This window comes from Oryctolagus cuniculus, chromosome 9 (assembly GCF_964237555.1).
Source record: "Oryctolagus cuniculus chromosome 9, mOryCun1.1, whole genome shotgun sequence".
Lineage (NCBI taxonomy): Eukaryota > Metazoa > Chordata > Mammalia > Lagomorpha > Leporidae > Oryctolagus > Oryctolagus cuniculus.
In genome coordinates, this window is record NC_091440.1 from 96,637,039 (window position 1) to 96,664,762 (window position 27,724).

Consider the following 27,724-nt stretch of genomic DNA (forward strand, 5'->3'; position numbering starts at 1 on the left):
GCTTGCAGTTGGCCTCTCCCTTGCTGTTTCATCAGTTGGTCACTCCAGGACACCATCGGTGTCTGTGTGTCTTAATCTCTTTTTCTTAGACAAATACCAGTTGTTTTGCATCACAGCTCCTTACAATATATTCATTTTCACTTAGTTCTTGTCCCCAAATACAGTCACATTCTAAGGTACTAGGGTGTAGGGCTTCAGTATGTCAGTTTTGTGGGAACACACAAGTAGTGTTAGTCCATAACACTGTTATTTACTATTGTGGTAATAGTCACTAATTCAATAGTAAGATCATTACCTACAGAGATTTGTTATTTGGCTAATTAATGGATTTTTAAAGAAATCTTTAAAAAGTCAAATGGTTTCGTGCTCTTAGTCTATAGACTAAACATAGACCTAAAACACTGACCATAGAACCAGAATCCAAAGAGTATGTTGCATGACATTCAGTTTAGTTGTTCATCTACAAAATGTATACATTCATTTATTCATATAGTCATTCATTTATTCATATAGTCACCCAATACTTATGAGGAACTCTTAAGGTGCCAGGTGGCATGCTGAGACCTAGCTGTGTAAGGGTGAGAATGAGTACTCAGTACCTGTCATTGTCAAGTACACTGCCCAGTATATATTTAAAACCTCTGGCCTCGAAGAGGGGCCAGATTTTAATTCTTCCAAAGTATTAGCTCTCAGCAAGTACTGGTTTCAGACCATGGTAGTTATAAATACAGTCACACACAGCATAACAACATTTCAGTCAGCAACAGATCACATATACACAACAGTGGTCCCACAAGATTGCAATGGAACAGAAAATTAATTTTTTAAAAATTATTTATTTGAAAGGCAGAGTGCCAGAGAGGTCTTCCATCTGCTGTTTCACTTCCTTCATGGCCACAACAATCTGGGCCTCCCATATCGGGGGCAGAGCCTTGGGCCGTCATCTGCTTCCTTCCCAGGTAAGCTGGATCAGAAGTGAAGCAGCAAGGACTTGAACTGGCACTCCATTTGGAATGCCAGATTTAGGATAGCAGCATTGTAAGTCAGAGTTTAACCACTGCTCCACAGTGCCAGCCCCTGAAAAATTCTCACCTAGTGATATAGCCATCAGGACGTAACATCACCACTCATTACTCATATATTTGTGGTGATACTGGTGTAAACACATCTGCTTTACTGCTAGTCATGTAAAAGCATAGCCCATACAATTATGTACACTACATAATACTTGATAATGAATATGTTTCTATTTATGTATTTTTCTCATTATCCTAGTGTTATTCCTACTTATAAAAGATAAGTTTACTATAAAATAGTGATACTGCTGTTATTCTGACAGCAGCCTCTTACATTTCATATTTATCAGATTTCTTAATTGTATCATTTCCTCTTAAGCATGATGTAATTTCATGTTTTTGCTCATTGTGGCCCCTAAGTGAGCAAAATCCACTGCTAATATTGCTGGTAAGAGACCACGTGAAATGATTAACCTGGAAACGATATTGAAAGAGACTTAAGACATCTAAGGTGAAAAATTACTGATGATTATTGCTTTCCAGCCAGGAATATCTCATTCCATCATAACTACAATCTTGAAGAGCAAGTGACAGGAATTATTAAAGGATCTGCTTCTTTGAAGGTGATAAAATGTAACACAAAGGCCGGTGCCGCAGCTCAGTAGGCTAATCCTCCACCTAGTGGTGCTGGCACACTGGGTTCTAGTCCCAGTCGGGGCACCGGATTCTGTCCCAGTTGCCCCCCTTCCAGGCCAGCTCTCTGCTGTGGCCAGGGAGTGCAGTGGAGGATGGCCCAAGTGCTTGGGCCCTGCACCCCATGGGAGACTGGGAGAAGTACCTGGCTCCTGCAATCGGATCAGCGCGGTGCGCCGGCCGCAGCGCGCCGGCTGCAGCTGCCATTGGAGGGTGAACCAATGTCAAAGGAAGACCTTTCTCTCTGTCTCTCTCTCTCACTGTCCACTCTGCCTGTCAAAAAAAAAAAAAGTAACACAAAATTGAGAATGGGCTATATCAGACGTGGAGAAATGTGTGATGATCTGGAATGAAGACCAGACATAAGCACGTCCCTCTCAGCAACGTGACAGTGATGGCCAAAGCAGAGAGTTTGTTTGCAGTGTTGAAAGAAAGGCACAAGTGGACTGCAGTAATGAGAATTTCTGCTAGCTCTGGGTTGTTTAAACAATACAAGAGTCATTGTGCATTGCATAATGTGAAAGTGAGTGCTGAGCTTGAGAATGCTCCTGTGAAGGCAGCAAAGAATGTTTGAGGGGTTGGCGTTGTAGCATAGTGGGTAAAGCCACCACCTGTGATGCCAGCATCCCTTATGAATGTTGGGTTCACCGCTTCACTTCTGATCTAGTTCCCTACTGATGGCCTGGGAAAAGCAGTGGAAGAAAAAGCCCAAGCATTTGGGCCCCTGCACCCATGTAGGAGACCTAGTAGTAAGTAGCTCCTGGCTTTGGCCTGGCTGGCCCTGGCTGAGGTGGCCATCTTGGGAGTGAACTAGTGGATTGAAGATTCTCTTTCTCTCTCTCTCTCTCTCTCTCTCTCTCTCTCTCTCTATCCCTATCCCTATCCCTATCCCTATCCCTATCCCTATCCCTATCCCTATTCCTGTCTCTGACTTTCAAATAAAATAAACAAATCTTTAAAAAAAAAAAAAACAGTTTGTAAACTCTAGATAAACTGTGGAGGAACATTACTTGCCAGAGGAAATCTGCAATATATATGAAAACTTCCTCTTTTGGAAATGGCTACTGAAAGAACTTTCATCCTTAAGGAGATCAAGTCAGTGCCAGGTTTCAGGGCTTTTAAGGACAGGATAACAATCTTGCCTTGGGGCAGTGTTGCAGGCTACGAATTGAAACACTGTGATCAGGCACAGTGAGAACCCCAGGACCTTCAAGCATATCCGTAAGCAAGGGTGGCCAGTGTGTTATGGGAGCAGTAAGAAGTTATGGATGACCCAGCTCCTCTTTCAGTATGCCCTCCTGAATTGCTGTCCCTGAAAAGTGGAGAAGTACCATTTGGAGAGTATCCCTGTCAAGATTTTGCCTGTTGCTGATAATGTTCCCACACATCCTCCTCTTTTTTTTTTTTTTTTTTTTTTTTAAGATTTATTTGCTTATTTGAAATGGCAGTTACAGAGAGGCAAAGGCAGAGGCAGAGAAAGTCTTCCATCTGCTGATTCACTCCCCAGGTGACTGCAACAGCCAGAGCTGCACTGATCTGAAGCCAGGAGCCAGGAGCATTCTCTGGGTTTCCCATGCAGGTGCAGTGGCCCAAGGACTTGGGCCATCTTCCTCTGCTTTCCCAGGCCATAGCAGAGAGCTGGATCAGAAGTGCAGCAGCTGGTACTCAAACCGGTGCCCATATGGGATGCTGCCACTGCAGGCAGCGGCTTTACCCGCTACACCACAGTGTCGGCCCAAATCCTCCTCTTTATTTGGTGATCTTCATGCCAGTATCAAAGAGGAGTTCTCCTTCCAAGCATCACTCTTTGATCCAACCAGTGGATCAAGGTCTTATAGCTGCTTTTAAGGCCCTCTACCCTCTACCTTTGCACATGCAATTGCTGCAACTGAGGACAACACCCAGATGACAGTGATGTGATTCTTGAAGGGTTATAACAGCTATGACTGTGTCAGACCATTGCAAAAGCAAAGATCACCAGGGAGTGTATGAGTAGCTCCTGGAAAAAGATACTCAAGAGCTCATCCATGCTACCATAGAATTTGCCAAGGATGAGGAGGTTGAAAAAATCAGCAAGACTCTGGTTGAGATGGCAAACAAACTGAACCTTAGTATGGATCGGATGTCATTGAGAAACTCCTGGAGGTGGTCCTCAGAAACTGGAGTCATTAGAACTGCAACAGAACTCATAGCTGAAGAAGAGGCAAGAGAAAAGGAAACAACAGGGAAAGAAAAAGGACCACCAAAGAAAATTCACAGTGAAGCATTTAGCAAAGGCTTTGGCTTTTGCAGGCCTCAAAAAGCTCCTTAAAAAACTTGCAAACATAGACCCCAGCATTGAAAAATTTCTCATGGTGTGTTATCTGCTTACAAACAAATCTGTGATAAAAAAAAAAAAAAAAAGAAACCACAGACTGTTTCTGCAAAAAAATGACCTCCTTGATGAGAGCCCAAGGCAGCTCCTTCAGGAGGTATCCAGATGAAAGCATTGCTACCATAAGAGAAGATTGTTTCTTCTGTGTTAGTGCACCCGAAGACTTTCCAGTATACACTCCAGAGTATAGATTTTCCCAATCAGATTTTTAGCCTTACTTATTAATTAGGAGATAGGTGATTTTAGATAGTGGCTCTTAGATTTTTGAGGATTGTTAGGTAGTCTCTGAAGTCTCATTTTAGAAAATGACATAGTCATCTCTTGGTAATTATAAGTGAATTTGTTCAGGACCCTCCATGGATCCCAAAATTCGTGGATGCGCAAGTCTCATATAAAACTGTGTAGTATTTGCTTATAACATATGCACATCTTCCTGTATGCATTCAACCCTCTGCATTCATGGTTTCTGCATCTGGTTCAGCCAAACATGGATTGAAAATATTTGAGGAAAAAATTATGTACCAAATATAGACATTTTTCCTTATCATAATTCTCTGAATAATACAGCTGTCTAGGCCGGCGCCGCGGCTCACTAGGCTAATCCTCCGCCTAGCGGCGCCGGCACACCAGGTTCTAGTCCCGGTCGGGGCGCCGGATTCTGTCCCGGTTGCCCCTCTTCCAGGCCAGCCCTCTGCTGTGGCCAGGGAGTGCAGTGGAGGATGGCCCAGCTGCTTGGGCCCTGCACCCCATGGGAGACCAGGAAAAGCACCTGGCTCCTGGCTCCTGCCATTGGATCAGCGCGGTGCGCCGGTCGCAGCGCGCCGGCCGTGGCGGCCATTGGAGGGTGAACCAACGGCAAAGGAAGACCTTTCTCTCTGTCTCTCTCTCTCACTGTCCACTCTGCCTGTCAAAAAAAAAAAAAAAAAATACAGCTGTCTATATAGCATTTATATTGTATTAAGTATTATAAGTAGTCTGGAGGATGTTTTAAAGTATATAGGAATGTGTACACATTCAGCAGAAGCAGTACTCAGTGAATTCTGAATTTGGTTCTGTTCCTGGCTAGCACTGTGTGGTCTGATCCTCTTTCAAATGTTGGGCAGCAGCAGTAGCTGCGACTCCCAGTCAGCCCCATGATCACCAGGCACACAGCTGGTGCTTTGCATTGTGTTCTGTGATTAAACTGGAAGGTGTTAGCAGATTTTTAACTTACCGTGGGGTTATCAGAATGTGACCCCATGGTATGCTGCAGGGCATCTGTATGTATACCAGACATCCATAAAAAGGGATAAAATTCTTTACACATGCTACAACATGGATGGACCTTGAAGACAGTAGAATAAGTGAAAATAGCCAGATACAAAAGAATAAGTGTTGTATGATTCCACTTGCATGAGGTATTTAGAATAGGCAAATTCTTTGAGACACAGAATAGACTAGAGGTTACTAATGGTTTGGGGAAGAGGAGAGTATGCTTATTGTTAAGTATAGAGTTTCTGTTTGGGATGATGACGAGTTTCTAAAATGGATATTGGTGAAGGTTGCCCAACATTGGGAATATATTCAGTGTCATTGAATTATGTACTTAAGAATGGTTAAAATGGTCATTCTTTTGTATATTTTATTGCAGTAAGAAAATAAACAATCACCAACCAAACAATAACAAAATAGATTCATTCAGTTATGCATTTTCACTATCTTTTCTGCACAGATTTTTCCCCCTCATATGTTAACTAAAGCATCTGTATAGATACCTCAAAATTGTGTAGGTGCTGAGTAGATTTTAAGATTGCTTACCACTGAGTTTCTGTTGCTTTGAATCACAAAGAATGTGGTTTTTAAACATTACCTTTGTGGAAAAAATTTTTAATTTTCTCCATTGTTTTACAGTTACTTCGTGAGCTTAAACACCCGAATGTCATCTCTCTTCAAAAGGTGTTTCTGTCTCATGCTGATAGGAAAGTATGGCTTCTGTTTGACTACGCTGAACATGATCTCTGGGTAAGGTAGATTGCTGTGGACATGAGCTATTGGTTTCAGTCAGGTATTGTTTAGAGTAACTAACAACAGTTGAGAACTTATCCTATTATAGCATATACATTTTAAAAATAAAAACAACATTATAGAATGTGGTTATATTACCAAGGCTAGAGTTTTTCACTGTTACTACTTTTTGATCTTGTAAGGTTCATTTTTTAACAGATACTAAAAAAAAACTAGCAAATAAAGAGTGTAAACAACTATTCCATAGTGTTTTAGCCATACTTTTGTTAAAAGTATGAAATTTTGCTGTGAAATTTAAGAGCAAGATATTTCTTTTTGTTCTAAAGTAATTTAAAATGTGAACATGGTATACTCCTGTAGGAGGATGAATCTGTTATATTTGAGACTGGACTGAGATATATTGGTCTTATCTGTTATTTGTCAGATCACATAAGGCAAGTCAAGGCTTGTGTAACATGTAAATACTTTTCTTGCCTTTTTATAAGAATTTCCTGAAGAGCAATTTTTGGATTTGAAGTTTTACAAACTAAATGTACTCTATAAATGTAGGAAAGTATTATTAATCATTTATTAGATGTAATTCACAACTAATATTCAGTATTTTAGTGCATTTCTTATTTTCTTCTGTAGCAATTCAATATTGTACTTAATTAAATTGGGGCATACTTTTGCATAGGAACAATACTTTGTGAACACGAGGTTTGCTGAAAAATAAGTTTGCTGTAAAAATAGATTCCATTATCTTGTGTGTGTGTGTTTTTTTTGTTTTGTTTTGTTTTGTTTTTTTAAATTTATTTGACAGGTAGAGTTATAGACAGTGAGAGAGAGAGAGAAGATAGAGAGAAAGGTCTTCCCTCCGCTGGTTCACTCCCCAAATGGCCGCTATGGCCGGCGCTTCGCCGACCCGGAGCCAGGAGCCAGGAGCCTGGAGCTTCCTCCTGGTCTCCCTTGTGGGTGCAGGGGCCCAAGCACTTGGGCCATCCTCCACTGCCTTCCCGGGCCACAGCAGAGAGCTGGACTGGAAGAGGAGCAACCAGGACTAGAACCTGGCCTCTCCTGTGATTTTTAGTTATTTTTATTTGGCCTATGATAAGAATATTTTTAGAAACTTGGATGCAATTGACTACTAGAAGACATTTCAAAATTAAGCGATTACAATTTATTAGTTTAGCTGAAATTTGATAATATTTGACAAAATTATTATAAGAATTATGTCTAAATAGCTGAAATACAAACATCTGCCTCAGTATTTTGAACTTTACTAAGCAGATTATTTTTAAACTTGGTATTTGAAAAAATGTTAAGTAACTATAAAATTCATTGCTTTATTCAGTAATTTTATTTCTTAAAACATCTGAAATGCCACCTTGGGGATAAGATTTTCTGATAGATACAATGAAAATGTGTGACAAGATAGCCAAAGTAATTTTGAAACATATTGTCAAAACTTATGTCCTCATCAATCATATATAAAGAGCATCTTTTTTTTTGTTTTTTTTTAAAGATTTATTTCTTTGAAAGGCAGAACAACAGAGAGTGAGAGACAGAGCAAGATCTTCCACTATGGTTTATGGCTACCATGGTCCATCCTGGGCCAGGCCAAAGCCAGGAACCTAGAACTCCATCTACGTTGTGTATGGATACTATTTAATTTTGGTGTATAATATTTAATTTTGCAGTAGGTGTAATGATTATACATGCACATTGTAGGACAGGGACTCAAGTTTCTGGGCTGTTTTCCACTGCTTTCCCAGGCACATGAGCTGGATCAGAAGTAGAGCAGCTGGGACTTGAACCTGATATCTGATATGGGAAATCTGTGTCACAGATGGCAGCTTCACCCATTGTGACAAAAAGCTGTTCACAAGAACATCTTTTAATACAGAATACAGTTTAAAACAAGTAAACAAAATCCCCAGTGTTATCTCAATTCTTTAACAACTGCTTTACTCTTATGATATCTATTTTTTTCTGATAGTTAGTAAGGTCTGTTATGGCTCATTGTCAGAAATCTTCAAAATAATTTCTGTTTTTGTTCAGCTGTAGTTTGTAAATGCAAACACAAAATGCTGAAGTAAAACTGATGCAAATACTAGTAAAACTATTTTGAAATGTAAATTCACTTCTGAAAATAGTAAAAATAGATTCAAACTATTTTACTAATATCCAAAATTAGCCTCATCTGCATAATTTTAACTTTACCATATTCCAGAAATATTCGAACTTACCTGGATTTCATATACTTTTGTATTTATAGAGTAAATATTTATAGATTACTGTTTTCATGACTCAGAATGATTTGATTGAAACTTTTGAAAGAATTTATTTTAACACAGTGAAATAATTTATCTAGAAAGCATTATTTCAGAAAAGAAAGTAGACACATTAAATTTTCTGTTTTATGAAACTGTTATCCAAATCTAATAGTAACTATAACTTATTCTTTGAGTATTACCTTCTGCTATTTATAAAGAAGCATAATCAAATCAAATTGGGATTCTATAATTAATTTTGTTAAATCAGGGTGACCAATATTGAATTAAAGTAAATACTTAAATACTCTGAAGCCTAACATTACAATCAAATAATATACTTTAACTTGATGAATAAATTTTACAGGCTGATTTTTAAGAATAATCTGTTATTAGCTATGGTAAAGCACAGGAGATAGAATTGCATTCAATATGATTTCTAGCAAATGGTGTATAATATTTAATTTTACATTAGGTATAATGATTGTACTTTAACAAACTATATTACATATAATATTCTGCAGTGTGTATAGATAGTTCATCATTAACTTTCTTATTATATCAATATTCATTTAAGCCAAAAAGTAGTTTTAGTGTTCAATTTCATTAAAATATGATAATCCAGTTTATTAAAACACATCCCCTTATCCATTTTATCTTCTTATTAAATGGGAATGTTGAAGTTGATTGGCTGGAATAGGCAGCAAAGGCTAACAAAAGCATTTGGCAATGAAAAGAGGAGACCAGGAGAAGCACCTGGCTCCTGCCTTCGGATCAGCGCGGTGCGCCAGCCGCAGCGCACCGGCCACGGCGGCCATTGGAGGGTGAACCAACGGCGAAAGGAAGACCTTAGGTGGGGGCTGATGCTGTGGTTTAGTGAGTAAAGCCGCCTCAGGTGCCAGCATCCCATATGGGCGCCAGTTCAAGTCCTGGCTGCTCTACTTCTGATCCAGCTCTGTGCTATGGCCTGGGAAAGCAGTGGAAGATGGCCCAAGTGCTTGGGACCCTGTACCCATGTGGAAGACCCAGAGGAAGCTCCTGGCTCCTGGCTTTGGATTGGTGCAGCTCCAGCCATTGTGGCCATCTAGGGATTGAGCCAGCAGATTGAAGACCTCTCTCTCTCTGCATTACTCTGACTTTCAAGTAAATAAAGAAATCTTAAAAAAAAAAAATCACCTAGGTGTTGGTGAGATTTCATGGTATGTATACTATGTATTTGTTTTATAATCTTGGAATATAAAGAAAATGAAGATAAGAAATTCACTCACCATAGTTTTTATAGTTTTAAAAATGTTGATAAAGTCACTTGTAATTTTCTGATGAAAGTATTAACTGCAGAACTGTATGTGGAATCAGTTATCTTCCTCTACATATTTTTGTTCTTTTCATTGTTATTGTGGCAGACTTTTAATTTTTTAAGGGGTCTGATGCTGTGTTGTTGTAGAATAAGCCTCCTCCTGTGGCGCCGGCATTGCTTATGGGCACTTGTTCGTGTCCCAACTGCTCCTCTTACCATCCAGCTCTCTGCTTATGGCCTGGGAAAAAAGTGGAAGATAGTTCAAATGCTTGGGCCCTGCACCTTCCAGGGAGACCTGGAAGAAGCTCCTGGCTCCTGACTTTGCTCAGCTTTTGATCAGCTCAGCTCCTGCCATTGTGGCCATTTGGGGAGTGAATCAGTGGATGAAAGACCTTTCTCTCTGTCTCTCTCTCTGTAACTCTACCTCTCAAATAGATAAATAAAATGTAAAGAAAAGTATGCTATTTTAACTCATTTTTACTAAACTTGGAGAGCCAATCCATCTTCTTTAGAACAACAGACTTGATTGTCATATTATATCTTAAGACAAGTGACAGAACATTTAGATTATTGCAGCTATATTTTTTTGTTTGATAACTGAGAAGAAAGTAAAATAGCATAATGCTGCTATTACAATATAGATGATCATACTACAAATATGCTGACTGATATACTTACCTTCTTACTATGTATTCTTTTATTTTTAAAAGATTTATTTATTTATTTGAAAGGTAGTTAGAGAGAGGCAGAGAGAGAGAGAGAGAAAGAGAGAGAGAGAGAGGTCTTCCATCCCCTGGTTCACTCTTCAAATGGTCTCAACAGCCAGAGCTGGGCCGATCCGAGGCCAGGAGCCTGAAGCTGCTTCTGGGAGTCCCATGCGGGTATAGAGGCTCAAGGACTTGGGCCATCTTCCACTGCTTTCCCAGGCCATAGCAGAGAATTGGATGGGAAGAGGAGCAGCCAGGACTCGAACCAGCGCCCATATGGGATGCCAGCACTGTAGGCAGCAGCTTTACCCTCAGTGCCACAGTGACAGCCACTAGGTATTCTTTGCTATACACTTTTTCCATGGAAAGTAAAACTCCTTACTTGTTAATCATTAATTATCCCTTCTATCCATGTTGTGTTCTGTGTATCAAAAGAAAATAGAAAGTAAAAGGACTAACCTAAAACATTAAAAAAAATTCACTTATGTTTTCATTATATCTGCTGATTTCAAGAATCTGCTTAAAATACACTTAGAAATATTGGTCTAGAGTCTGCTTTTTTCAATACTTAGTGCCAGCAATTATGCATGGTGGTATGTAAGGCAGAGTTGACTGCAACTGACTTAGAAATGTCCCTGCAATTTTTGTGTTTTAATTAAAATGAAGAAGCCTCTTGAGAGGGTAAGGTACATTCATTTATAAAACTGTACTTTGTTTTACTGGATTTCCTATAGAACTATATGTGGAACATTTTAATGGGTCTTTCCCCCCTCACTTGAATCTTTTTTTCCTAAAGATTTATTTGTTCATTTGAAATTCAAAGTTACAGAGAGAGAGAGAGATGCACACACAGAAAGAGAGATCTTCCATCTCTGGTTCATCCCCCAGATGGCCACAGCAACTAGAGCTTGGACAGGCCGAAGCCAGGAGCTTCATCTGGGTCACCCATATGGGTAGCAGGGGCCCGAGTACTTGGGCCATCTGCTGCTGCTTCCCAGGTGCATTAGCAGGGAGCTGGATCAAAAGTGGAGTAGTCAGGACTTGAACTGGTGTCTATGTGGAATGATGGCATCACAGGCAGTGGCTTATTTAACCCAGTGTCACACATGCTGGCCCCAAAGATTCTGTTCTTGAAAATTTTAACCAAATGAATGGAGGTCAAATATACTTCTAAAGTCAGTAAATTCTAATTATGCTTTAAAAAATAAAAATACAATGTTTCTATTTTGAACATTTATTTTCTGAGATGCTATCAAGTACTTTGGAAATGGAATTTCAGCTTCAGTTATTAGGAAGTTTTAAAGTTATTTATGTTATTCAGCAGAATGTGAAAAATTATGTTTTCAGTATCTGTAGAAATCCCCGAGTGTTTCTTTTTCTGTAAGGAAAATATTCAGATCTTCTTTCCTCTTTCCTTTTTTAAGCTTTGGGTGATTCTTTCTTTCTTTTTTTCAGCATATAATCAAGTTTCACAGAGCTTCAAAAGCAAACAAGAAGCCAGTTCAATTACCTCGGGGAATGGTGAAGTCACTATTATATCAGATCCTAGATGGGATTCATTACCTGCATGCTAACTGGGTGTTGCACAGGGATTTGGTAAGTCACTCTGTAGTTGAGTTTAAACCAGAAAGATGCATTTATGATTGGATGCTTTCTTAGTTGTGTTAGATTTCAGTGCTTCTTGTAGACCTGTTGACCTTAAAGAGGGAATAAAAGTGCAGTAGTCTCAAAACATGTCCTAACTTTGTGAGCTTGGATAACACAGCCTGATTTTCTGACATGTACTAGCTGGTGTGGCTTTCAGGGAGATAGAAGACACATTTGTTTTCCTAAGCTTTGGTTTCCCTTTTTAGTCCATAAGTAAGCATTGGCTTGTTTTACATTGATTCTTAGGTGGTAGGCAAACTCTGGAAATGAGTATGTTTATAATAACTTGAAATAAAACTTTTAGAGCCTACTACATACTAGTTACATACAATAAGTGGAAAATGTTAATTCTGTAGTTATCCACTACATTAACAGCAGTCTTTTGGCCCATAAGCCTTTATAATCATAATGAAGTATATTATTAGAAGCCTCGCTGTATTCAAGTGCATTAAATTTTTAGGAATTTAAAAATGCCAGAAATTGGCTCTCATTTTATCTTACAAAATACGCTTTTTTCATCCATCTAGCATGTTATTATTTATTAAATCTTAATAAATTTAAATTACTTAAACATGAAATTATTCTTTCTTTTGCATAATTACATTATGCTTTTGTAGTTCTGTTCCTAATAAGTGTAGTAACTATAGTAAGGCTTTTAATAGCATGTTCATTTAACAATTATAAACACAGTGCCAGAAATGATGATTTCTATCTGTAATCATGTGTGTACCTTGGAAAAACCCTGTAGACTCTGAGGTAGAGCTGATCTAGGCCCTTACACAAGGTGTCTTTTCCAAGCTGCTGTGTATTTGATGCATTCAGTCTCTGGCCTTTAAAGAAGCTATTTCAGTGGCAGTTTCTACTTCTTTCTTTCTTTTTTTTCTTTTAAGATTTATTTGTTCATCTGAAAGAATTACAGAGAGAGAAAGACATATCTTTCATCCACGGGTTCATTCCCCCAATGGCCACAACAGGTGGGGCTGAGCCAGGCTGAAGCCAGGAGCTTCATCTGAATCTCCCAAGTGGGTAGCAGAGGCCCAATTACTTGGGCCATGTCTGCTGCTTTCTCAGGTGCATTATAGGGAGCTGGATCAGAAGTGGAGCAGCCTGGACTCAAAACTGGCACCCTTATGGGATGCCAACATCACAGGCAGCAGCTTAATCCACTGAGCCACAAGACTGGCCCCTGCTCCTTTGATCTTGCTTCAAGAATTTGCTTTAATGTACATTTAATAGTAGTTATTCTGTGTCCAATCCTCATACCTACAGAGTGTTTATACTGGGACTAATAACACAGCAGGAAAATGGTTGAAATATTTTCCTTCCCCACACTCTGTTTTTAGTAGAATTAGACTGCACCAACAATGGATTTACAGAACACAAATAAGACAAATCCTTTGGCTTTTAATGAAGCTGAAAAAAATTTTGGCCTTTAGGGGTAGAGTTACATTATGGAAAAACACTTTTGAGCTACTGATTTTTTTTTTTTTTTTTTGATTTCTAAAAGAATAAAACTTTGCTAAAGATTATTTGTCCTCATAGAGTCACTTATGCCAGATAGCTCTACATTTTCTTTTTCTTTCAAAATTAAAAACAATTGTATATGTTCTTAAGGTACATATAGACTGATTTTTTAGACCAGTTAATTTTATGTAATTTGAACCACTTACATTAGTATTAACTACGGTAGTGAAAATAATTATGAAGTTGATTTCTTTTATCTCTTTTGGTAAAGGTCTTTGTATCGATATAGATTAAACAGATTGTCTTTCACACAGGGAAAGACAATATGGAAGATATCAATTTAGAAATCTCTGTTGTATATGTATTAAGAAAAGAGTACTTGGGAATCAATGTACCCTAAGCTTAGGCAAAGGAATGCAGTATCAGCATTTTAAAAATTTTTTAAAAAATTAAAAAAAAATTTAAAAATAATAAAACGTATTAGAAGTTGTTGCTTCCTATTGTCACCATGTGTTGGCAGTCCTGAAGAGTGTCATTAATAAAATACTCTGTTAATGTGGCAGACCACTCCCCCTCCTCTGGATCTTGATGTGCTGCTGCTATTTGTTAGTTTATCTAAAAGGTTTTCCAAATGGCAATATAATGTCTACTGCCACCTCTTTGATTTTCCTATTTGAAGTAAAATTTCTGGTGTTTTCAGTGCATGACTTCATTTAAGCATTTAACCCTTCTGTGTATCTCAGATACACAGAGGTTCATTGAACCATTGTTTGTTAAAATTAGACCCTCTGCCTCTAATCTAGGTTCTGGTTCAGGTTTCTACTTCCCATATTCTTTGGTTTCTGAAGGAAAATATGTATTTTTAATAGGAACACCTTCCTGCCAACTGATCATTAAACTTTGGAGCATTATATTTTTACTTTTTCAATTCTAATTTTACATGTGATACCAATACATGTAGTAATATTTACTCTCAAGAACATTCTTAGAAGCTATGTAACATAACTTTTTCAATCCCATTTTATCAAGTATTTGTTATTATTTTACAATTAGTAATATTATATAATAAGTAAAGGTTTATTTTGTTCCTATTAATCATCACATCAGATCAGATCAGATGTGTAAGCAGACCAATAAGTGAAGTCTGATATCCCTGGTGGGAAATAGAGATTTATTAGTTTTGAAATCCTTTTTTGGACTATTCACTCAATAGGGGTGTTTTAAGAAAAGTGAACTGGGCCGGCGCCGCGGCTCACTATAGTTCCGGTCGGGGCGCCGGATTCTGTCCCGGTTGCCCCTCTTCCAGGCCAGCTCTCTGCTGTGGCCAGGGAGTGCAGTGGAGGATGGCCCAAGTCCTTGGACCCTGCACCCCATGGGAGACCAGGATAAGTACCTGGCTCCTGCCATCGGATCAGCGCGGTACGCCGGCCGCAGCGCGCAGGCCGCGGCGGCCATTGGAGGGTGAACCAACGGCAAAGGAAGACCTTTCTCTCTGTCTCTCTCTCTCACTGTCCACTCTGCCTGTCAAAAAAAAAAAAAAAGAACCAAGAAGGAATAGATCCCATAATTATTTTTGTGAAGTAATTTATGAATCTAAACAGTAGGTTTTAGAACATTAAATATGTATATATAAAACTTGTTTCTTATATGTTAATCTATTTGCTATTAAGTAGAGGTAAAAACAAAAAGTATATGTGAAGTTAGCTTAACTTTTTCCCTTATCTATTCTCTTCTACTTTTTTCATTTACTCTTCTTCGAGAAGTGAAAATAGTTTGACTAACAGTGTATGGTCCTGGTTCTGGCATTGCCCATCCTGATTTTGGCATTGCCTATCCATATTAGTCAAAGTACTCCAGAAAAACAGAATCAATAGTTTGTGTATTTATAGTATATATGGAGAGTGATTTATTTTAAAGAATTGGCTCATGCTGTTGTGGAAGCTTGATAAAATCTGTAGGGTAGGCCACAGGTTGTAGACTTAGGAAAGAGTTGCAGTTCAAGTTCAAAGAGAGCTTTCTGGCAGGATTCCTTCTTGGTCATGGGAAATCAGTCTTTGTTCTATTAGAGTCTTCAACTGAGTGGGTAGGGCCCACCCACATTAAAGAACACAATATATTTTACTCAGGCCATCAGTTTATGTTTATCTCATCCAAAAATACTTTCATGGAAACATTCAGAATGTTTACCCAAACATCTGAGCACTGTGGCCCAGCCAAGCTGACACATAAAATTAATCATCCTATACAATTGAATAAGCAGAGGCACAAGCTGAAATAATGTGGGATAGCCTATATCAGTTGTTTTTGTTTTTTTTTTTCCCCTCAGTTACCTGCTTATATAAAGTAGGAATATTAGGTTAAGGCCTACTAAGAATTTTTTACCTACTATGCAGAGAAACTACATGGGAAATATTCATGAAAGTATCAAATAAAGATATTTCAACTCTTGTGTGCTGTTGATGAGAATGTAAAACAGTATAGCTGTTATGGAAAACAATATGGCACTTTTATCTGAAAATTAAAGATATAATTACTGCATAATTCAGCAATTCCACTTCTGGCTATACTCCCCGAAGAAGTCAAAGCAGGGTCTCAATGAGATATTTGTATACCCTTGTTCATAGAAGCATTGTTTACCATAGCAAAGAAATGGAAACAACCCAAATGTCTATTGATGAATGAATAGATAAGCAAAGCAGTGGTGTATGTATGTGTATTTGCATACACAAACACAATGAAATATTAAGCCATTAAAAAGTAAGAAAATCCTGACAACATGCTACAACATGGATGAACCTTGAGGACATTATGCTATATAATCGCATTTATGTGAGATGTTTGGAGTAGTCAAAATCATGAAGGAACTAGAATGGTGCTAGAGCTGAGGCAAGGGAGAGGTGTGGATTGTTATGGTTTATTGCAGGGGTGGGGAGCCTTTTTTCTACCAAGGGCCATTTGGATATTTATAACACCATTCATGGGCCATACAAAATTATCAACTTAAAAATTAGCCTCGGCCGGCGCCTCGGCTCAATAGGCTAATCCTCTTCTTGCGGCGCTGGCACACCGGGTTCTAGTTCCAGTCAGGGCGTCAGATCCTGTCCCAGCTGCCCCTCTTCCAGTCCAGCTCTCTGCTGTGGCCCGGGAGTGCAGTGGAGGATGGCCCAAGTCCTTGGGCCCTGCACCCGCATGGGAGACCAGGAGGAAGCACCTGGCTCCTGGCTTCGGATCAGCATGGTGTGCTGGCTGCAGCACGCCGGCCACAGCTACCATTGGAGGGTGAACCAACGGCAAAGGAAGACCTTTCTCTCCGTCTCTCTCTCTCACTGTCCACTCTGCCTGTCAAAAAAAAAAAAAAAAAAAAAGCCTCTATAGATTTATTGGATTTCAAGTCTCACCTGCAGTTGCCTTGGCAGGGCTAAACCAAATGATTTTGCAGGCCAGGCCTTATGGGCCCACGGGCTGGACATTCCTCATCCCTGGTTTAATGTGTTCAGAATTTTGGTTTTACAATATGAAAAGAGTTGTGGAGATGGATGGTGGTAATGGTTGTGTGACATTCTGAATGTACTTAATACCACTGAGCTGTATGCTTAAAATGGTTAAGATAATAAATTTTTCTGTTAGGCACTGGAATGTGAGTTTTATCACAATAATAATAAAAAAAACCCTAGGGGAAAATAAGTGATTCATTAATAAGGAAGAAGTTTAAGTCCATTTGCCTGACTGGATTTAGTTAAGTGGTTTTCCAGAGCCCCGTCAAATAAGGTACATGAAGCAATAAGGCCCTATTTGATTATTTTTTTGTGTAGAAGGCCTGGTTTGATTTGTAAATGATACCTGAACTCTTCATGTGAAAAGTTAGTCCACTGAGATTAAGTTAAAACACACTGGCCAGGGCATGTGAGGGCTTTCACTACCAGTGCCTGTGTATGCCCAAACATACCAGTTCACTCCTTGCTACTGGCTATCTGACCTTTCAGAAGAACTGATGATTTTTTATACAACTTTAAAATTCTGGGAATTATTTTTCTCATAAAATTGTTTTTTAAGTAAATTTCAAAGTCAGTTAATTTTTCTTTCGCTAGAAATAATTCTGTGGTCAATTAAAATTTGAAACACGCTGTCAGATATGCTAGTATTTGTACATCCAAGTGAAGCATGAAGCTGTAAAATCTGGCTCTAAGCTCCTTTTCTTTCCCTGTCTCACTTCATAAACTTACTTTCCTGTCAACCGGAGGCAGCCTCCCTTCAATTCTGTTTGTCTTTTAAATAAGTTTTCCTCATGCTGTTTCATCCACGAAGGCCTCCCTAGTCAGGCTATCTTGAAGTGAGAATGTTTACATCTAAAATCCTATGGTGGTCACACTGAACTACTCATGGGCACTTACTAGTTTTGATAATATGTTCTTTATTTGATTATAAGCTGTTGAGGGCAAGGACTGTGATTTAATATGCGTTTGTATCCCTCCCAATGCCTAGCAGAATACCTAACAAAATAGCCAGTGTGTATATATAATATTTGCTTAGGTTTGCTGAATGAGCTAGCTCACTTAGAACAGAAGTGGTTCCCAAAGTTATTTTTCATAGGTTATTTCTGTTCTTTCCTCATGCTTTTCCATTGTCTGTAGACACATACACACCCTGTTGCATTTCTCCTTTATTATCTTCTTATCTCTGCTATGATTTACTGCAGAGACATGGTATATAAAAACTTCTTGTCCATTCACATTACACTTTAAATCTTTCAGTTGCCTTCATCTTGCTCCTGACAGATTTCAGTTCCTGCCTGTCAGTTGAGAGACTGCCCGACAACGGTACTGATCTAGTGATCTCTTCCATCGTCCCTTCCCACCCAGTATTTCTACTCAACTAACTCTGTTTGGTTAATTTTTCCTCTTCTGATATTTTTATGTCACTTATTTTCTCAGTTTTTCCCCTTAATGTTAGGATTGAGACATCACCACTGTACTTCATGTACATTCTTCATTTTGTCCAAAAACATCTTTATGTTCCTTCTCTATAAATTATTATGTGATTGCAGGTAAGGTGGCAGTACCTAAATGTATGCTGTTTTGAGCTTGCTCTTTTTAACTTTTACACTACATTTAACTATCCAGTCCTTTGCTGGGCACAATATGAATCTTTTAATCTCTTATAGCTGCTCATTTTTCTGGGTGCTTTTGATTTTTAATTTTTGATACATTTATCACTGGCTGTATTTTATACTTTTTGTTGAAAATACTAATGTAGATGCATCAGGCCATAGGAATGGATTATGTTTAAATCAGAGTGTTAATTATTAAAGGATTGGGATTTTGATATATTTTCTGAGAAAACTAATTGAAAGTAGAGTAGTTGTTATATGACTGGTGTGTTAGACATTAATTTTTGTTGACTAGATTATTAGAGTTCCCCAGAGACAACCTATAAGATGATAGACACACACACACACACACACACACACACTGAATTTAGAGGAATTGGCTGGGAAGTTCTACACTATGCCTTTTGTAAGCTGGAGAATCAGAGAAACCAGTATCATGGCTCAGTTCAGGTCTAAAAGCCTGAGAAAGGGGAACTGATGGTGTAACTCTCATTCTAAGGCCGTGGGCCTGATAACCTGAATGGGTACTGGTCTAAATCCTTAAGTCCAATGGCCAGAGAACTTGGAGTTCTGATGTCTGAAGACAGAAGAGAGGGAAAAAAAATTACCTTTTCTTTATCTTTTTGTTCTGTTTGGGCCCTTATTAATAATAATGCACCCACCTGCATTAGCTGAGGCCATATCTTCCTTATTCAGTCCACTGAATCAAGTGACATGCCATCACTTCTGGAAAACAGCCTCACAGATGTGTTCTGAAATAACACTCTACCCACTCTCTGGGCATTCCTTAATCTAATCAAGTTGACATTTAAAATTAGTATCATATCAAGTTCTTGCATGGTCATTAATATGTTCTACTTTTTAAAATATTTGCTATTCCTCTCTCTCTCTCTCACTAACTCTGCCTGTAAAAAAAAAAAAAAGAAAAAAATTTGCTATCAAATTTCATCTTAATGGTTATCTTAATCGGTTTATTACAGTGGTAGTTACTTTGAGACTGGAAGGCAAATAATGTTGTATCTTTTAGTTGTGTTGTACTAAATAATATGTTATACTATATTTCATCGTTTTTTTCTTTAAGCTGGACTACAGGGTTTTATATGAAAATCGGAGAGCTTTGGCAACTATTGCAACTATCTACCGGTCATCATGACCAAAGCCAATTGCAAATAGATTTTTATGTCATAGTAAAAATTTATGAAAAAATTAGTCTTTAAAGAGATTTCCTTTGGGGGTATTCCAGTGGGGATGTATTATTGTTAGTAGTATATGACATGAAATAGCTCAGTAGGCCACTGCATAAGCTTATCTAAAAGATGCTAGCTAGAGCTATTTCAAAGTTTAATCTTAAATTTTTGAAAACATATGATATTGCTTTTGCATCGCAGTTTATTTTAATTGTACTGGGTAACTTGGAACCACTTGTAGGCCACTGCATAAGCTTATCTAAAAGATGCTAGCTAGAGCTATTTCAAAGTTTAATCTTAAATTTTTGAAAACATATGATATTGCTTTTGCATCGCAGTTTATTTTAATTGTACTGGGTAACTTGGAACCACTTGGTGGGGCTTTATTTGCCAATGGTGAAGAATGTGTTAATTTCCTAACAGCTGCTAAATAAGATCAGATTTTTAGAGTGAATTTCATAGAACCGACTTTATGAAGAACTCTAATGATGTATTAAGGGTGGCATGATGAGTTATTGGGTCATTTTTAATCCTATTCCTTTTTTTTTTAAAAAAAAATAAGTATTTTTCTGAAAGAGAATCAGAGAGAAGGGTAAGATAGATTTTCCGTCTACTCCTCAGTTAGCTGCAAGAGCTAGGTTTGGGCCAGGCTGAAGCCAGGAATCAGGAACTCCATCCAGGTGTCCCACATGGGTATTGGGTACAGGTGCTAGAGCCACCTTCCATTGCTTTCCCAGGCATATTACCAGGAAACTGAATCAGAAGCAAAGCAACCAGGACTCAAACCAGCACTCCAGTATGGGATGCTGGCATCTTAAGCAGTGGCTACTTAACCCGCTGTACCATAGTGACTAACCCCGATTCCTTTATATTTTTTTAAAGTTTTTGTTTGTTTGTTTGACTGTTTGGCAAAGGCAGAGAGAGACAAAGACAGAGATCTTTCATCCACTGATTCACTCTCCAAGTTCCTGCAACAGCCAGAGTTGGGCCAGGCCAAAGCTAGGAGCCAGGAATTTAATCCAGGTCTCCCACATGGACAGGAGGAACCCAACTACTTGAATCATAATCTCCTGCCTCCCAGGATGTGTTAGCAGGAAGCTGGAATCAGAAAGGGAGCAGGGACTTGACCCCAGGCACTCCTAAATGGAATATAGTTGTCCCGAGTGACCTCTTAAGCACTGAGCCAAATGCCTGCCTCTGAACCTGCTGTCCTTTTGTCTTGAGTGTTTGGGAAAGTGAAAAATCATCTGGTTTATTACTTTTGTTTATAGATACTGATGTTTGCTTATGGTTATATGGTTTTATTTTTGTTGGGCATTTTGTTACTGTATACTTAACTGTTTCACTAGTAAGTAGAAAACAGAAGCAAAGAAATTAAATAAGTTGATTGTAGTTACTCAGAGATCTGTAGCAAAAGTGGACTACTGAATTTTCCTCTAGGCCAGTGATTCTTAAATTGCAGGTGGTAAGCCGTAAGGGAGTCAGGAAGTCACATAAAACAACCAATGTTGGTTTTTGTTTATTAATGAAATACTTGCAGAATACAAGAAATATGAGAGTGTATCAAATGTATTGAGGGCAATTATTGTTTTATGGCACTTTTGTTCAGTTATACATGTTTATATGTGGATATTTTCATGTAATATTAAATGTTTCCCCCTGACAGGTTGTGTTTCAAAAAGATTTGAAAGCCAGTGCACTACACTTAGTTTTTCCTAGATGATATTTGATATAGTTAGGGAAAAAAGAAAATCAAGGAAGAAACTGTCAAGTCCTTAGAAAAGATTTAATTCCACATTTATGTAAATACTTTAATATTTTATACAGACTTGAAACTGATAATAAAATTGTTTTGAATAGCAGTAGCTCTTAGAGAATGTATTTTCAAAATAAGGATTCCATTTGGATGGTAGAATTTCAGAAGTTTTTGCTTTCTTCCTTTAATATCTTTCCAATTATCTGAATAGTTTGTAGTTAATGTGATTTATTGTTATACTCAAGGAAAAAAGTGTTTTCATCTGGACTTGCAAACTGAGGAAAGTGTTTATTTAGTCTGTTATTAAGTTCACCCATAATATTCAGTGTGGTTTAAGTGCAAGTTGGTTAAAAGATGACTGTTATTTAAAAAAAAAAAAAGGTGCCAGTAAATCCTTTTTTTTTTTTTTAAGATTTATTTATTTATCTGAAAGTCAGAGTTACAGAAAGGCAGAGAGAGAGAGAGAGAGGTCTTCCATCTGCTGGTTCACTCCCCAGTTGGCCACAACGGCCAGAGCTGAGCAGATCCGAAGCCAAGAGCCGGGAGCTTCTTCCGGGTCTCCCACATGAGCTTAGGGGCCCAAGGACTTGGGCCATCTTCTACTGCTTTCCCAGGCCACAGCAGAGAGCTGGATCAGAAAAGGAAAGAAGCCTGAGCTTACCCATTTGCTGAAAGAGGCAAAGCAAAGAAAGGTGGAACAGTGGGAAGAAAAGAGACTGCAGTCTGTCTAGACCCCTGTTCCTACACTTTCATGCCCCTCTGTACAGTAGCTTCCTTGAAATGAGTGTTAGGAACAGAGAAATTTGATTCTTTTTTTTTTTTTTCTTTAAAGGCAGAGTTACAGAGAGAGAGAGATCTCTTTCATCCACTGGTTTACTCCCTAAATGGCTGTACTGGCTGGGTTGCCCACTTTCACTTCTTTCCCAGGGAGCTAGATTGGAAGTGGATTAACTAGGACTTGAACCAGCACCCATAAGGGATACCAGTCTTGCAGGCAGTGGCTTAAACTAATCTTCCACAATGCTGGCCCCATAAATTTTATTCTTTACATAGTTTTCTAGAAGAAAAATACTTTGTAATTTTCAGATTTGCTTTATTAATTGGGAACTTTAAATTAGTTTATTTAACAGTATATGGAACAGAACTCATAAGACTGCGTCCATTGGCATCGTGGGTTAAAGCCCCAGCCTGAAGCACCAGCATCTCATATGGGCGCTGGTTAGAGGCCCAGCTGCTCCTCTTTTTAATCCAGCTCTCTGTTATGGCCTGGGAAAGCAGTAGAAGATAGCCCAAGTCTTTAGGCCCCTGCATCCACATAGGTGACCCCGAAGAAGCTCCTGGCTCCAGGCTTTGGATCGGCGCAGCTCTGGCCGTTGCAGCCATCTGGGGAGTGAACCAACAGAAGAAAGATCTCTCATTCTCTCTCTCTCTCTATGTCTCCACCTCTTTCTGTAACCCTGTCTTTCAAATAAATAAAAATAAATTAAAAAAAAAAGATTTCATCTGTAATAAAACATGAATTTGTTAACTTGTTAATTTGCAAATATTAACAGGTTTATATTAATTTTAGTTAGCTCCTGGCTCCTGGCTTCGGATCAGCACAGCTCCAGCCGTTGTGGCCAACTGGGGAGTGAGCCAGCAGATGGAAGACCTTTCTCTCTGTCTCTCACTCTCCCCCCCTCCTCTTCTTCCTCTCTCTATAACTCTGCCTTTCAAATGGATGAATAAATCTTAAAAAAAAAAAAAAAAAAAAAGAATGATTCTTCTAATGATCTCATCAAGATTTCTTTTAGAGCACTGGCCTTGTGGCTTACCATGCTAGAACTCCAGCTGCTGGCATCCATGTGGGCGCTGGCTCAAGCTCCAGGCTCCTGGCTTCAGCGTGGCCCAGTCCTGGCCATTGTGGCCATCTGGGGAGTGCACCAGGGAATGGAAGATCCATCTTTCTCTCTCTCTGCCTCACCCTCTCCCTCTCCCTCTCTTTCTCTCCCCCTCCTCTTCTTCCTCTCTCTATAACTCTGCCTTTCAAATAAATAAGTAAAAATATTTTTAAAAGTGATTTATTTTAAAATAGTTTCTGCCAGCGCCTCGGCTCACTAGGCTAATCCTCCGCCTTGCGGCGCCGGCACACCGGGTTCTGTCCCGGTTGCCCCTCTTCCAGGCCAGCTCTCTGCTGTGGCCAGGGAGTGCAGTGGAGGATGGCCCAAGTGCTTGGGCCCTGCACCCCATGGGAGACCAGGAAAAGCACCTGGCTCCTGGCTCCTGCCATCGAATCAGCACGGTGCGCTGGCCGCGGCAGCCATTGGAGGGTGAACCAACGGCAAAGGAAGACCTTTCTCTCTGTCTCTCTCTCTCACTGTCCACTCTGCCTGTCAAAAAAAAAAAAAAAGTTTCTTTAAGATGATATTTTTGAATGATCCTGGAAATTACCTAGAGGTAGATGATTTGCTAAGTTTTGAGTCAGATATCTTTTCTCCGTTTTTAATATATTTTATGTATGTATGTAATATGTGTAATGTCCATAACTTCTATTTTTATATACAGAATTTACTTTTTTTAAAAAGATTCATTTATTTATTTGAAAGGCAGATTTACAGAGAGGCAGAGGCAGAGGCAGAGAGAGACAGAGGTCTTTCATTTGCTGGTTCACTCCCCAAATGGCTGCAAAGGCCAGAGCTGTGCTTATCTGAAGCCAGGAGCCAAGAGCTTCTTCTGAGTCTCCCACACGGGTGCAGGGACCCAAGGACTTGGGCCATCTTCTACTGCTTTCTCAGGCCATAGCAGAGAGCTGGATTGGAAGTGGAGCAGCTGGGACTCAAACTGTTGCTCATATTGGTTACTGGCACTACAGGCGGCGACTTTACCTGCTATGCCACAGTGGGGGGCCCCCAGGATTTACTCTGATTAATAATTGTGTCTTTCCAATAAACAGATTTGGAAGGGCTTTGCTTAGCAGACTTTTGAATCATGTTATTGGAGACAAGAATTCACCTGCATCTGTAGAAGCTTTTGCTGTATTTCTTATGATATAATGGTAAACACCTGAATTTTTTCCCTTTTGTCCTTTAGACTTTCACTGTAGCATAAGAAAAATACACTGTCTGTAGTCAGGATACCAAGAGATGGTTTTCCAGGAAGGGTTGCAGAAGTCTCTGAATCACACTGTGAGAAAGTATATAAAAATTAATATTGCAGTCTAACTTTCTAGTAATAGAATTAGGCTCTAATAGTATTATATTATTTTCCAGATTTCTGAAGATTGGCAAGCTATTTCGTCTTTAAAGACAGAATATATTAGATTAGGTTTTCTCTTATCTCTACTAAAATTATTATCTAAACCTATTTTAAGTCATTGGTGCCCATGGCCACATGAATCTTTGATTTGACAGCCTTATCTCTTTACTGGTTATAAGCAAATGAGAAATGATCAAGTAGGACGGCAAGAGTAAATCCTCCTACAAAAGCAAGCATAAGCAGCTGACCATGTGTCAAAATAATTTCAACCCAAAAGTTCAAGATCTTGTATAAATTTGTATAAATGTATCAACACATAGGAATTTTGAGATAATAAAACTCAAACTTTCCTCATATATAATTACATGTGAAATCAGTGATAGTTTTTGAATTCACTATTGAAAAAAGTTTAACTTCTACCCTCAACCAGTAAAACTGAATTTTTTGCCCTTTATACATTTGTTATAATTCCCTATGTCCATTTTTTATTATTAATTCATATGTAATTTGCATCCATATTTTTACCTTACCATAGGAGTAAAACTCCAAGCGTGCATGAGGAATGCAAACTCTTTTCCAACCTGGGTTATCTGAATTTCTAGGGTTAGTTTCAATTTTGAATTTCCAGTCTTTCCAAATCACAAATAGGCTTGTAATTCAGGTCAGTGCAGTTTAAGGGGACTGTTTCACAAAATTATTGAAGGTGATTAGACTGCTCTTAACTCATTAGCCAAAAATTTGTTTATGTGAACACATTTGCACATTTGAAATAAAGACCATGTTTTATTTTCCCTAATTTCATAGACTAATAGGGCTTAAAGTTGGAGTGTATCTTAGAAGTTACCATTCCCATGCTTTGTTAGTGTAACATCCGCAGTATATAACCAGCTTGAACATTTTCAGTGTGGCTAATTTTCTGTCTTATTGGGGTAGACTTATTGTTACACAGCTGTAACCCTTAGAAGGTGGACTCAGTTCTTAGAATCCATAACACTCAGCCTTTGGACCCTTTCTTTGATCTTCTCTGGTATTTTTTCCCTCTGATTAAAACCAGCTGTTGTTAATGTTGGTCTGAGCCCTCAGGCTAAAGTGAGGCGGGCAGGTAATCTAAAAATAAAAAGTAGGTGAAAAATAGAGAAGTAAAGGATAACAAAAGGAGAAGCTATGAGGAAAAATAAGGAGCCATAGGGAATCTTAGGTTCTCTCTCCTTGAATAGTTTTTTGTCATCATAGGCTGGTGAAGAGAAATTAAGCCTTTGTTAAAATGTGCCTGAGATTTGTTGAATTTTGATTCTACCACTTGATTATGTAACCTTGGGAAGGGCTAACTTCTTTCTTTTTTTTTTTTTAAAGATTTATTTTTATTTATTTGAAAGAGTTACAGAGAGAGGTAGAGACAGAGAAAGAAGTCTTCCATCTGCTGGTTCACTCCTCAAATGGCCGCAACAGCCGAAGCTGAGCTGAAGCCAGGAGCCAGGAGCCAGGAGCCAGGAGCCAGGAGCTGCTTCTGGATCTCCCACGTAGGTGCAGGGGCTCAAGGACTTGGGCCATCTTGTACTGCTTTCCCAGGCCATAGTAGAGAACTGGATCAGAAGTGGAGCAACCAGGGATCAAACTGGCAAAGGGCTAACTTCTTTGATGTAGCCTGATCTTTAAAACTGGGCCAGATCTGTATTTTTTTTTTTCTTTTTGGTTAGAAATTCATATGAAGTGTTGGAACTGTGGCACATAATAAATATTCACTAAATACATTTCCATTCTGTCAAGTTGCCCTGAGAATATAAATGCCTTAGGGACAGGGAACTTTCTTCAGTTTTGCTTTTTGCACTATCACTGTCTGCAATACCACATAGTGCATATTGGATGCATGATAAATAACTTATTGGATAAATAAACAGATTCTTGACCGCTTTATCTTTAAAACATTTCAGGGGCAACTGCCATACAGCAGGTTAAGCTGCCACTTGCAACACAAGTATTGGAGTGCCAATGTGAGTCCTAGCTACTCTGCTTCTGATCCACTTTCCTGATAATACAACCTGGGAGGCAGCAGAAGATGGATCAAGTGCTTGGGCCCCTGCCCCCAATGTGGGAGGCCCAGGTTGAGTTCTCTGGGTTCCTGGCTTCATTCTGGCACAGCCCCATCTTTTGTGGACATTTGGGGGAATGAACCAGTGTCTGGAGATCCATCTCTCTCTCTCTCTGTCTCTCTCTCAGAGGAAAACAAACATTAAAATCACATGTCAAATCTAGCTGCAGGAAGACTTCCTTGTAGCTCAGATTTGAATGTAGCACAGTTGGCAATTGGTTCCACCAACTACCCAGTGTCTTTCACAAAGAATAATAAACTGAAATGCTTATTTTCATGAAGAGGCTTCAGGGAGAGGAAACTATGAATGAAAGAATAAGTTTGGCAGGGATTCTGGAATTCCCCTAGCCTAGTATCCATGAATCAATCCAGTAGATCAGGTGCCAGCTAACAGGAAGATTCTGGAATTCTGTTCCCAGGACATGGATTGTGATTTTCCACAAGGGCATCAAGATTTACAGTGGTATAGTGTCACAATTCAATTCATTAATATCTGTTTATTTACCTTAAAATAGCCTGACTTCACATTTTACACAATCCAATTTCTTGGACTCCACTGATTGCCTTGTGGCATCACTTCCTATTTCTGTCATCAGCCTCATCACCCTAGTGCAGGCCACCTGGAATACTGCAAAAACTCCCACTGATCTTCCCACTTGTTTTGTTTGTTTGGGTTAATCTCTCTAATCAGAACGATCCCTCTTAAAAATAAATCATGTTATGTCATTCTCTTGCCTAAAATTCTTCAGTGTTTTCCCACTTGGGAGATCAGTGCCTTCATCATATTATATCTTTTTACTGCAAAAACTGGAAAGCCAAACCATTATGTTATGTACCAATAAGAAACAAAACATGCTACCAGTTTCCCTCTCATAATACAGAGGTGTAAGACATATC

General features: G+C 38.9%; 1 protein-coding gene across 8 annotated transcripts in view; it reads left to right on the plus strand.

Annotated features, from left to right (window-relative positions):
• CDK8 (cyclin dependent kinase 8) overlaps nt 1-27,724 on the plus strand; it is a 143,173-nt gene that overhangs the window by 80,161 nt on the left and 35,288 nt on the right. For 7 of the 8 annotated variants that reach the window (XM_070049187.1, XM_008259887.4, XM_002712792.5 and 4 more), the window contains 2 exons: nt 5,974-6,084; nt 11,799-11,939. Coding sequence is in view for 7 of the 8 variants with exons in the window: in XM_008259887.4 (XP_008258109.1) it covers nt 5,974-6,084; nt 11,799-11,939 (252 nt within the window). In the remaining variant the exon portion in view is untranslated. Of the gene's footprint in view, nt 1-5,973; nt 6,085-10,566; nt 10,680-11,798; nt 11,940-27,724 lie in introns of those variants that run through there. The other variant, XM_051850742.2, reaches the window with a different exon arrangement.